Source organism: Rhea americana, unplaced genomic scaffold (assembly GCF_003343005.1).
Source record: "Rhea americana isolate MKP2758 unplaced genomic scaffold, rheAme1 scaffold_127, whole genome shotgun sequence".
NCBI classification, from domain to species: Eukaryota; Metazoa; Chordata; class Aves; order Rheiformes; family Rheidae; genus Rhea; species Rhea americana.
Window position 1 is genome coordinate 995043 of NW_028185339.1, and position 13899 is coordinate 1008941.

Sequence of the window (13899 nt, forward strand, 5' to 3'; positions counted from 1 at the left end):
AATTGCAATCAAACTAGAAATCTGTCAGTCAAGAGTTTTTACTTCTTTGAAAGACTTGGATTTGAGTATTTCTCTAGGTCACAAATCATTATTCAGAAGGGTTGTCACAAAAGCACAGCTTTCAATAGGCAACATAGCAAAGTTGTTCCCAATCTTCTACAATTTGCTTTTGCTCTGCTTTTCTTAATGACAGAAAGCACCTAAATTTTAGGCTTTAAATGCACTTAAAAATAAGCAGCAKCCCACTGACCCCTCAGAAAGGGGCAATCTGAAAATGCCACTTGCTTTTTAAACCTATTAAGGAAAAAAAGCATCTTCTGCTGCACTAGCAATTTGCGTAAGAGCAACAGACCACTATTCCAGAAATGCTGCTAAATGAAGCCAGTATAAGAAAATAATTTAAYACAACAGACATGCAGAAAATAGAATAGCTATTTTGATACAAATTCAAGATATGATGCCAAATACTTATATTTGGCAAAAATTAAAATCATAACAATGCAAAAACTTAAGCTGGTACAGTATGTTGCTATCAAGACAGGAAGTCCACCAAAAAACCAATTCTGTCTTCTAAACAGGGGCTACTAAATAAGTTGGGGATCACATACCTAACAACTAGAAAACAAAAGATTGGATAAAACATCCTTAACTTGACATTGATTTGTCTACTTAAAGAGGTAGAATCCTGAAGCAAAAAGTATATGAYTATGAACATAAGACTATCACAGTGTATGTACAAGGAGGCCAAATTAAAAATTCAGAAAGTCACCTTACTTCTGTCCTTTCCTAACATTCATATCTTTTAAATTAAAATAATTAAGATTGCAAAGTAACTTGTCTGTATTACATCTGTTAACAGTTTATGCCATATAATGCTCTGTCTTTAGCAGTCTTATAAAATGCTATATATTATAGTTATATAAGCTAAGGACAAATTAGATTTTCCTTGCTTTCATATTGGTGGCTAACTACAGACCCAACTTGACACCTTCAGTGACTGAACTATGTGTTCAAATATTTCTGTTTACAAAACAGTACATGAACAACTACAATGCCTCAGCTCATTTTACTTAATTCTACCAGTAGCAGCTACCAAAGCAAAACCTACATGCACTGGGTATCCCTTATTTTATAGTGAATGGAAAGGCACCAGGTCACTCACAAAACTCAAGATCACCACATATCTGTGGTATTTAGTTAAGAGTGTCAAGAAATTATTGAAGGCCTAAAAGTTTTCTGATCTGTGCAGAATTTACAAGCTTCAGAGTTCTGTAGATTGCAATCACAACTACACTGTTTCAAATGAGTTCAAAATTTGAGAGTGTCATTTTTATGGCAGTAACTTACTTCAGTATTCCCCTGCAAACATTCATTACAAAAGTATCTCTTCTTATTACAAGAATACTACTATTACCGCTTCTTATTCCTAACATTACCTCTTGAAGAAAAATGACAACCTATTAAGTCCTAAGTACAGGAGAAGCCCTGGAACAATCCACCTCCCCAYTCCCAAAGCCCCTCTGTGCAAATTAAACAAGTTTCCATGCAAAAAGCTAGAAGGCTGAGAAGTATTTTCTGCTTCTTTAAAAATACAAAATACAACTCTGATAATGATAATATAAAAATTCACATTACACTGACATTATGTAAGCACATAATGAATCACAAACTTTTAAAACTACAGTTGAACTAAAAGGGAAGTTACCATAGCCTTATTAAACAGACAGAATACTGAATATAGGCTGTTTCTTGTGTTTACTTTTCTAGCTGCTTGCTTCTGCCCAGGCAGCTAAATTTATCCAAGTTCAGATAAAAAAAGAAGGGGGGGGGGAAGACTGCGGAACTTGGAGATTTATTAGAACAACACAAGAACTTCTAAAGAAGTAAGTTTTCTACAATGCAAAAATGGCAATATAGAAATCAAAAAACAGATAGAAAGCACAGTTCTGACAAAAGCAATTTTAAGTATACACTGAAATGTCAAACCATCCTCCTACCTCTAATTTACTTTAATAAGTGATAGCTGCTTGAGTGACTGCACAAAAACAGTGCTTACGCTTACTCTAAAAGCTTTCAGGGAATCAAAATTCAGTTTCACTCAACATTTACAGAAAGTACAGCAAGCTGAAAGCAGACATTTAAAGTTTCAAAACAAGAAGATTACTTTTCTAAAACTTACAATCAAGATGTTATAAYAGAAAACGTTATATCAACAATTAATCACATTTTCCTGCAATAAGCAGGAGCTGCAAGGAATAAAGATTTCTAAAAGTTACTGAAGGAGGATGGTATCTTGGTTAAATCACCAAATTTAACTTCAGTCCTTACTTCTGCTACAAACTTCTGCTAACTGAACCTAGAAATTTCTCTTGCTATCAACTTTGCATCCACAAAGAAGTAAACAGTGGAACTGTCTAATTACATAGCTATGTTACGGCCTAGTTATAGTAAACATATTMCTTGCGCAATGTGACTGCATCTTTATAAAAATATTCCATTTATGCTTGGAATGGCTCTTAACCAATTATTGGATTTTGTGTGAAATGCAACTTACTTATTATTAATTATCCCCCAAATAAGTTTTGYATGCTTAGCCTTCCAGAAATTTTAAACTTTGTGAAAAATCCCGGTAATACCACAAAGCATATTGTTCCCATAGAAATATGAGGAAGCTAAAAATATGAGATATAACATATTAAGATAAAATTTTTAATTTTATTGAAGTTTGAAAGTAAAAAAGATAAAAAAGGAAAAAGCACGAGCTGCATCACACCTCATGAATTTATCGACTTCTTACAYATTTTGTTTTGCAAGTTTAACCTAATCTTGAATATCTCAGTCTTTCTGTGGAGTGGTTAACAAAAAGGCAAGCATTAGAAAAGCATTATGGTTTTAACACAGACTATCTAAATCTTTGTTTCAGTTGCAACAAATATTAATTTCCTTCATCCTAACACACAAGCTCCAAGCTCAAAGGCAGTTAAACTATACTGCATACTACAATCCAAAAGCTGAATCACTGTACTTTTCATATACCCTAACAAWGTTTAGCATAGGGTGTGAACTAAAATGCAGTCCATTTAATTCACATTAACCAAGATTTGTTCGGAATTTTTTGCCATGTAAATGAAAGAACATGTCAATTTAAGAAGCAGAAATCAGGTACTAAGCATTAACATATCCTTTAAAAGTAGTGCCTCAAAAATACTTTTTTTTTTTTAGGCAAAGACATGTATTGAACTTTTCTTCCCCACCAACAGCTTCTCATGAATTTGTATCAAATTGTCATTTCAGGACTTCACAACTAAGTATTTTTGCAGATTTGCATGCACAATGTCAATCTCCATGTAAAATAGCATAGAAAAGAGTCAGAAGGATGCATGTGGAGTCTGAAATTAAAATGTCACTCAATTAAAAAAAACACTAGCAAAGCATATCTTTTACCCTCTTATTGCTAATAAACAAATTCAGCTAGCATTCCCTGTGAAATCCCAAGCTAGGCAGGGAACAAGCTAAGTGAGCAGCACAGGACTTTGGCAGTATGCTCCGTCAGCACTGCCTCAATGGGCCCCTCTTCACTAGGTCAATAATTACCAAAGAGGTTTGCTTAACTCAAAGATGGAGTTAAGAATGACGGAGCTTTTGCATGGACTCTTCACGGTAGGTTGAATTAAAAAGCAAAACTCAAGAACCCATACTGAAACAACAACAACAAAAAAAAAGCACATGGGAAGTAACAGTTAAAAAATTAGAGCAATCAAAGTTGTTCTTAACTCCCCATAACCTAAGGCACACAATAAGATAAATGCAACAGCAGCCAGAGAGAAAAGAACAGTAAAAAACCCATTCTCTCTCCCCCTCTCATTCTACAGCTATAGACAGCAGCAGGTTAATATTTGTAAACAAAACAAATACCCCAAAATTTTGGTAACATGCAACTTACACACCCAGGAAAATACAWTTTTTCAGGACCTCACCCAAAAACAAACATAGGCATGCACAAATTGTGTGTGTTGCTGGTGGGGAGCAAATGACACATAATAGAACTAAAACCACACACCAGAGTTTTGGTAAAATCAGATGATCCAAACTGACCTATCTTTAGTAAACTCTTCTCAACACCACAATGCCTGTAAAGGATTTCTGAATTTCTACCTATAGGCACTAAAAGTGCAATGGAGAAATCAGAACACTCAGATTACCTTCAGTCATTTCTTCAGTACTATATACAAGAAGTAATTGTTAAAGGGCCCTTGGGTTTAGCAAATATTTTATTAAAATTGAAAGAATATAAAAGCAGAGCTGAAAAAACCATTAAAGCCATAAAAACTGGCACCCTTACAACTCCATAAAAAGCAATTATTACATTAAAGAAAAATTCAAGAAAAACTCTTCTATACAGGGTTGCATCTTAATTTAGAATGCAGATAAATTATTTGTGTACCTAATTAGACACAAATTTTACTGGCAGCACAATGAAAAGCTGGAGGAGGAAGGAAGAGAAAAGAAGCACTGCTTAGCTAGGAACTGTACAGAGTAACTGCTCTCAAACAAATTGCAAATGCACATTACAGCTAAGACAAGACTCTGTCTCCCAAGGTCATACATACATAGTTAACATATACCTTTGTTGCTTACAAAGGTAAAGAGATCAAAGATTTTTGTCAAGGAAATAAAAGACCATAGGTTAACTCTGCATAGGACTGCAGATGTTACGGTATGTTCTTACCTTTTGCAGACTAGTAGGATTTAGTTGGGTTTTATCTATTATTTTCACAGCAACCTTGGGGAGGGGGAAAAAAAACATTGATTATTAAACTCAGAAAAGTATTTGAACAGCAATATATTGTAAATCTGTGGAAAAAAAAAAGCATACAGGTACATGCAATCTGTACATATCTACTTTTATGGTCTATTAAGTAAAATTTCTCATCTATTAGGATGTGACAGAAGCAGTTCAAGACTTTTGCTGTTGGATGGTACTACAAGGGGCCAGTTTTACATTTCTGCCAGCATTGTCGACAGAACAATGTTATCCTGCCCAGTGCAAAACCACTCCCTCCACTAAACAGATGGGCTTCCACTGATAGAGTTTTCCTTTGCATTTGGAAACTCTTGGCAATGAATGGACCACCTCCCAACCCCAGAATAAAATGGTCAGCCAAACCTTGCTTTGTCACAAACTTTTTGATCTCCTCACCAAAGAGTTTACATTTTCAAAAGGGGTGGGTGGAAAAAACCTCAGGCACATCAGATAACCATTTTCACTTATCCTGAAACATTCTCTTTGCATCTTACTTTATGATGAGAAAAGTGTTTTTTTACAGTTTGAAAACTAAGCTATAAACAACAGCAGAAATATGTATAAGGACAGTCAAAGAAAATATAAAATACATATATACATATACCTCTCTTCCTGTGAGAACATGCCTTGCCAGTTTCACTTTGGCAAAATTTCCTTTTCCTATTGTTTTCAGTAAGCGGTAATTTCCAATGTGAGGATGCTCTTCATTGGCAGATGTAATTGAGTTTCTGCATCGAGGGACATTTTGTCTGCTACTTGATTTGATAGACTGGACATGTGGTTCAGCGTATCCATCCACAGAGGTATGCTATAACGCAAATAAAAAATTGGGGATTTTAGACAGTTGCAGCAAACTTGTCTAAAAGCATAAAAAAAGATTTTCATTTTATTTATTTTTACAAGCATAATGGATAACTTTGGACTGTGGCCTACGCAGAACATGCTGCCTTTGAGGAGACCTTGATGCACATAACAAGAAAGAAGCTTACAGAAAGATTATGCCTATTTCAAAAGCAAAGCTAGAGACATCTAGACACTAATCAATAATCATTAAAGATATTTTTAATATGAACCTACGCCAAACTACATACTACATCACTATGTTGCAAATACACTTGTCTAATCATAAGCAAATCTTAGTCTTTTAAAAATACACAACACAAAAAAAATTCGTAAGAACAGCTATACATRCTTAACTTGAAATTACAAATTAAGAATATATTTCGAAAGAAAGCTACACAAGAATTTTTTTAAAGCATCTTTTCATCTCAAGTAATATTTTGAGAAAAAAATCATTTCAAGTAAACTTTGTTCCCAAATCTGCTTGCATCTTTGTAAGCCATACAAGTTCTCATTCAAGYAACGAGCAATCTGCATTCTTATTTAAAAATAATAATCTATTATTAAAAGTAAACTCCACAATATCTCATGTATTTTAAATGTCAGGAATCTAAAGAGCTGAAAGGATGTCACTTTGAATGCAACCAACATGTCATCCCACACCAAGTTAGTAGCTTAAAGCTGCAGTGCTTCTATACGCTTCCAAGTAGGTAAGGGGCAAGATGCAACTGAGGCTTGGAAATGTTCCACTTAGAAATCAGAGGAAGATGCTACAGGGGTGTTAAGTGTTCCAGTATTTCAAATGATTTCTAATATCAATAGCAGATGGACACAAATGCTTAAAGGATAAAATTTAGCCTCTGGTAATTTAAGTTACACAGTTTAAGAAAGGCAAATACCGTGGGTATGGATAGTGTTGTCTCTGACCAATTCTTATATTTTGTAGAAGAAAGGTGTGCTTACTCACAASTGTATCTTAATTTCTAGTAAGCATACAGCATGAACAAAGTATTTCCTCATTAGTCATTGCTTCAGTCAAAGGTTGGCTATCTCATTTTTTTTTTTTATGAAGCACTAACTGAGCCTGTTCCTTTACAGCACAGATTTCTACATCCTTCACCTTAAATCAGAAGCACCAGATTGAGCGTGCAGCAGTCTGTTTCACCATTTCACCCAACACGCAACCTAACATTTGCCTGTACCAATCTCGCCCATCGTTCCTTACACAAATAATTCTTTTCCTATGTAAAATAAGAGTTTAAAGTAGTGCTTCCATCCACAGCACACAGTTATGACGCACTGATGCTAACCCCCTTCTACAAGCACTGAGGTTTGCAAACAGCTCCACAGTGCTGGTTGGAATTGTCTCTGCGTATGCACGGTAGCAGAATTGAGACAACCAGCTAACAGCTGTAACAAAACCAAAATAAACCAAGAAGCCACAAAGTCCCTCCCAAACATACAAAAGTTTGYTTACATCACTGCCATCATTATTAATTATTCACTGTGACCAAGGGAATGGCCCAAAATTTAATTTTCTGTTTATCTTTTCATTATCTAAATGTCCCTGTGAAATACTATTTTACTATCATTGCTTAATGTATAGCTAAACTGTTTTCGAATTTATTGCACAACCAAGCAAGTCAGACGCTTAAAGTTTGTATTTCAGACAAATCTACTCAACCATGAAATAACATGATAGCAATATCCCTTAGAAGCACATAATTAAAATACTTTCTGTAGACTCAGAAAGAGAGGTTCATAAGGACAGCTCCAGGCTAAGAAGCTTTAAAGAATTCCTGCAATRTAAGACACTGGTCCTACATGCACTAAAAAGGAGCTCAACTAAAAATCCTGCCTCAGAAAATACCCAAGATCATTATTTCTATGGTACTAACAACAAATACTATAGCTGTACCTAGAACCCAATCCAGAGCCACAGCACTGTTATACAAGCGTTGAAGTCTTCGAGCTCTGCAGCCTGCTCATGCCCACAGTGAGATCTCCCCTGGCTAATCCATAATCACTACCACGACTATTAGCCACCCTGATATCAATTAGGGTGCCAATTCCATGCATGCCATAGGATTAACTTGCTTTCAGCAGGCACTTGAAGGTATCTTTTAGATAAACAGTTGGACAGGCAAGGAAAACCAATGCCAGAGGCAAACTGAAAGACAGCTTCACAGGATATATCATTTTAACATAGATTTAAAGGGGAAAATCAGCTAGTAATCCCAAATCCAGTCAGAGCAAATCTGAAAACAAAAGAAAGATAGATAAAGTTCATGGTCATGACAATTCTAGAGTTTGGCCTTTTGTGGCAAAAAGGCTAAGCCCCTCAGGACAGATTCTTATTTATTTCCTCTTGGACAGATTATCTTCATAGTCAAATAGATACTCTCCAGCTATGCCTAAGAGTGACAGAAAACATGCATAAAAAAGGTCAAATTTCTCAGCTCGAGCGCCACATATGTATAATTTCTGTATTTGAGCAGCACTGAATACATTACAAATTATTTTTCTTAGTTTTTGTAATAAGCAGCTCTTTTGCACTTAAACAGCTTGTTATCGCTGAAAAGCACAGAGAAATTTAAATAAGAAAACCAAGAATTCATCAACTTTAAAATTTTTTTTATAAAAAGAGTATTAAAGAATAATAAGGCTAAGAAGTGGAAAAAAATTAAGTTAGGTCAAAGTAACGGTATCTCAGAGTGTTCCCAAACAACATTACAGCTGAAACCTGAATTCCGCAGCAGCAGGCAACATGTAGTTTTAAGCTCTTTCTTGTTTATTATATGTTCATTCATTATGTATCAGCTAGTATGTGACTATTTAAAATTGTCATTTCAGAAGAACAAGATATCTGCTATCTCTAAATTCCCACAAAGTTCTCYTCCTTGAACTTCACTGCCACCAAAAAACAGTTCTACCTAACAAACTACATTTCCTGCACAGTGCTTTAATAAGTAATTCTGATTTTTTTTATATTTATCTTGACAATATCTTTTATTCCTTCTTAAATACTTATTTCGACATAACTGCGTGCCTGGGAAACACTACATTACAATACAGCATGAACTTGACTTCCTGTATGTTCAGTTTGTGTTAATGTTGCATGAAATGTCTAAAAGTCATAAAATTACATGTTTCTTAAAGTAGAATGCRATTTTATTTTAAACAAAAAAGCTGCAATGATAATTAAAAGTTTAGAACTGAAACAGAATGTTATATTAGCCACTTAAGTGTTTTGCATATTAGCCAGGTACTCAGAGAAAAGCAACTTGTTCAGCAATCTCAGGGAAGTAACGCCAACAGTCAGCTTTAGATTAAGATTCAGTGCTAGACTGAGTAGAGCGCAGTTAATGCTTATTTCTCCTAACTAGGTTTGCTTCTGACAAGCTACTGAAAGCCAAGCTCACTGGAATAAAAAAATAAAATAAAAAAAAAATTAAAAAACACCGCTAAAGAGTTCATCTGATCCCCAGCCTCGGCAAGAACCAAAGCTGCTGTTYATCCTGCTCACCCAGCGCGGCCCTGCCGAAGCAAGATGACACCGACACAGTATCTGGGGAAAGCGCGGAGAACTATCCCCGGAAAGTAGACGTGAAGCGCAGACTTCTCTATTCTACATATTCATTTCCTAGCTATCCTTCAGCCACTTTGCTATWCCGGGCTATACCCTCACTGATTATATATGGCACTTTGATTAAACTTGCGTCAACGAGTGCACCACCTGCGCTCAGAGTTCAGCCTTGGAAGTCCCCAGAACAACGTGAGCCACCAAGCGGCACGCGCTGGCCCGCTCAGACCCCACAAAGGTCTCCACAGCCCCTCCGAGTCACAGGAGCCCTTTGTTCACGAAGCGTTTTGCAGATAAAGGCCAAGGCTGCGAACTTGGCCGTGGATCAGCATTATCCATTCATCAGCCTGCTTACAGATGCACTTCACTGCTTCTAGCAAACTTTTTAGTCCCGGGTCTGCCCCTGCTTGAATTTCCGCAAGTCAAATACCTCAGTACAGTGAGCCCAYGGAATCAAAGTACGCAGGTGTGGTGCTAGAAAACACGCACATCATCACATCTTTCCTCTCAGTACTACTCCCTTTCTGATCTTCAGTTTCTTGCAGCCAGTTTTGATATACATGACCCTGAGCATTTCCAAGCATGTGCCATACATGTAAGCATTTATAGCAGCTGTAATGTTTTGCAAGGTAATCGTAACTGCTAGCCCACACAAAGGAGTACACTCTTAACCGTCTCCCTAACTTTTTACTCAGTGGATTATTCACAGTTTTATTTTCAAATTAAAAACTTAGAGGCATTCATCAGCTATAGGTCACTAACTTTCTGGTCGGTCTCCTCTGACTGTTTAGTACCATCCTCAGCTTATGTTCCAATTCTTGTAGTAAAATAACTTTTTCAGCCTGTTCAGCAGCAAAGAATATCCATTATCCTAGGGCACAAAATCCTTCATAATTGCCCAAGAGTAAAAATATGTATTATATCAGAAAATGTAAAGATCACCTATTTACATTTCCTTCCTTTGAATCCAACTGCTATTATTGGTGGTATCAATATTTTGGACTATTAACTTAATTGAGGGCATAAAATTAATAAATTCCTTCCCTGTCTTTTATATGTTACACAGTTACAGGCATGAACACAAACATTTCTATAGAAAGGAAAATCTTGGTTATTAATTCCAAGCCAATTTTGAATTTCAACACATTATAAACGGGTGCAACCCACCTTTTCCGGAGAAAAGAGACCAACTAATCAGACAGAAAATGCAAGCTCTATTTTCCAACTGTAAAAGCCAAAATATTCTCATTTCAATATTGCTTACTATGAATACCCCTATATCCCCCGAAACAACAGACCTTGCTATTTATCAAAACACTAACTGCTGTTAGAAAGTTACTTCATGAGTACAGAGCAATTAGTAGGGGCTGAATCTAGACTAGAGAAGCCACAGTGATGAGCAAGGAAACACTGATAGGTCTGAAGCATGCTGAAGACTCTCTACCCCCCAAACTGATCAGGTTAATCTGCGACTTGCAATTTTTCCTCAATTCCTTCTAATAATCATTGCTTAGCAGCAGAACTGAGTATGCACTCCAGCACCTCTACGAGGCTCAACCCCACTGTGCCTTAGGCACCTCTTCACTGCACAAGCAGAGTACTAGCTTCCTGCATACAAAACCACTGCTTTATAAATCGCTTCTTCAACATAAAACTATGCTTCACCAGCCTAGTCTCCTACAGAAGGCGATGCTAGATTCACAGCCTTGGCCCTTATCTACAAAAAGCTYGGAGAATAAACAGCTTCTCAGAACACAAATACATACAACATACACCAGCTTTTTGGTTTAGCTTCCTCACAGAAAGACAGGTGAGAGTGGAGTGTATCAATATCAACTACGAAGGTCATTTAATTTTATATAGTTCATATTCTTTATGTTGCATGTACGTATAAAAYGTCCTCAACTTCTGCAAACGTGCCATGATACCAGATCAACTGGAAAGTGCAATAGCCTTTCTTGGTGGACTGCATATGGCCCGCTCACAGATCTTGCAGTAATGAAAATATGCTTTCAGACACAAGTTTTCAAACACCTTATTGATGCTTGCTCGAAACAATTTTAAACTGTCCCTCTCTGAGAATTTATAGAAAACCTCTCCCAAGATATTTCTGACTGAAACTCTTGCCTTTCAAATACAATGTAGGAGGTCTCCATTTCTCAGTTCCTGAAACAGAAGGGAATCTTAAAAGTCACTTACCACTGTGAGCTTTCTAGTATACCTATGGTTACCTAGAACTTCATAAATCACATTAACCATTATTACTTACGGGTCCAACAGGTTGTCAATAGATCTAYGAGCAGAGATTCAGTTTAGGATTACTGTATCTTAACTAGCCAACAGCAGTACTCCTATTGCTATGCATCTGGACAYGAAGACAGTTAAACAGATCTACCACCATGTGTCTTCTGGAAGGCTTTGTTTTGCAGCAGCTTTGGTTCACAATACAGAAGCAGAGAGAAAAGAGAAGAAAGAATATGACAAGGGATGTCCTACTTGTTCAGCTGTTATCATATAGTAATCGTTTGCTCTCTGTAACGATTTCTTCAGTATCCGAGAACTTCTGGTAAACCACCTTAAGCAAGACTTTTTCTTTCACTGATSTAACAACCCAAACTAAACCAAAAGTCAAAGTTTTTGAAGGGTCTGTTGGTTTCTATATTGAAGCTGCCAAATAGATGTTCAGATCAGCTTCTTGTGCATCACACATGGCGCATTCAGTGCTCCACGCTGCCACGTACAAAGTGTGGTGCAACACCTCACAGTATGAGGGAGTCTACCTGSGAGAGGAATGAATTCCCTCTTCTGGCACTAGTTGATGGATAAGATGCTACTATCTGCACAAAACTACAGCTTACTCTTGCCACATGTATCCATCATACTGTACCATCACTAAATCATCTCTGATCTCAATCAAAATATCCATTTCCACTCTCATTTTTCATCTCGTACACATAAGAAAGTATGATGGGGAGGGAAAATTAAAAAGAAATAATACGCAATTCTTTTCATAATTCCTTATCAGTAATTAAATGCATACTGGAATGTGACTGCAAGATAGAAACTTCATTATAAAGAATGAAAAAGCTTAAAAAGAAGGCAGCAATCAATCTACTCAGCTGAAACAATAGATTAAAAACAGAAATTCCCACACCCAAAGAGGGAAAAGGACTACATAGATATTAAATTGGATACCAAGACCAGCACATGGCACAGACAGAAGAAAATCAAACAAAATTCTAAAAAGTTTTTCTTTAACTCAAACCTATATCTTGGGCCTGCTCTCATAAGCTTTCCAGAAGTACAGAGTGAAAATAATCAGACACACACATGCATCTTTCTGTTTACATCATGTTTACATCAGTTTTACATAATAYGTAAAAATTTCAGGCATAAACGAGCTTCTGAGAGGGCTTGAAGCTGCCAGGAGTACAAAACAGTGATTGTGAGTAAAGCTGGTGCCAGTCAGGCATATGGGAACATTCATTAASTGATGCTGTAACTCTGAAAAGAATTTATATAAAACCTAAAATAAGTATGGAGCTCAATATATAGTAWGAAGCAAGATACCACACAAAGTAACTTCTCTTTACCTGTTTTTCCATCTTTCTTTTCTCCCTAATATAAGATTCTGTACTTCACAACTCCAAGCAAAATAGTTATTTCTATTGCAAGATAAAGTGCAGTCCATTAATGTCTGTATGTAACGAAAATTCCTCTCTAAAAGCATACACATTTACTAGTAATATATTCACTTATTGCTGAGCACTGAGCTGGTAAGTCACAAGTCTTATGCTGTGCTTGTTACTATGGTATCTAAATTTCTAAGGAGCTTTCAAGCCAGGTTTTTCTTGTTTTTGTTTTTAAAAAAAGTGATCAACATAGCTTTGAGAGATATATCAGAAATAAGTTTCTCAGCTGCAGATGGAGTTGATTTTTCTTATCGCTGACTATGCAGGATGCAACGTTTACAACTTCAAGCACACTAGGGCAGAAACCTGAACACATTATACCAATGCAATGTCATGCAAAGCTATCCAAACTTCGTTAAAGAATTTATACATTTAAAAATATATATACAAGAAGTTCTGCASAATATTTGTAGTTTTCATATAATTATACTAACCTCAGAAATACTATTTTATAGTAGATTTCCTCTCAGTTTTTTAAAGTAACAGGAAAGTCATACGAAGGGTGAGGTTCATTATCAAAGGGAATCACAGGTACATTTTATTCAAAGTTTTTTTTAAAAAAAATGCATTGCTCTTCCTCTGAGGAGAGGAGTCAGTCAAAACACTTCAGAAAAATACATACCTTCATCTCGGTAAATCAGATCTTTAACCTGGAATCAGCTAGAACATTTCCTCCTCTTACCCCCTTCCCTCAGAAAACCTCAGCGCTTAGCCAGGCATGCCGGTGCAGAAGACAGTACCTTCCTGCATTTGTTTCGTTTCACTCAGAATTGGCATAGCTATTTCAATCTGGCACCTTCACTCCTGACTCATCCCAAACACACAAACAAGGTTTTCTAGGGCTAATTCAGGACAGTCAGACCATTTCATCTTCACTAAGAGCTATGACAAGCCAACTTAACTCCCTGCCATCATCACCCCACACACATGAAAGTCAAGACAGGACTTCTAAAAGCTGCTGCAATAAAGCCCAGGTGTTA

At 36.4% G+C, this 13899-nt stretch overlaps 1 protein-coding gene across 1 annotated transcript in view; it reads right to left on the bottom strand.

Moving 5' to 3' along the window:
• MARK1 (microtubule affinity regulating kinase 1) overlaps positions 1 to 13547 on the bottom strand; it is a 49302-nt gene extending 35755 nt beyond the window's left edge. The window contains exons 1-3 of the mRNA XM_085326087.1: positions 13542 to 13547; positions 5409 to 5612; positions 4730 to 4783 (exon numbers count right to left, since the gene is read on the bottom strand). Of these exons, the coding sequence (XP_085182213.1) occupies positions 4730 to 4783; positions 5409 to 5612; positions 13542 to 13547 (264 nt within the window). The remainder of the gene's footprint in view (positions 1 to 4729; positions 4784 to 5408; positions 5613 to 13541) is intronic.
• Positions 13548 to 13899: the final 352 nt, after the last annotated feature.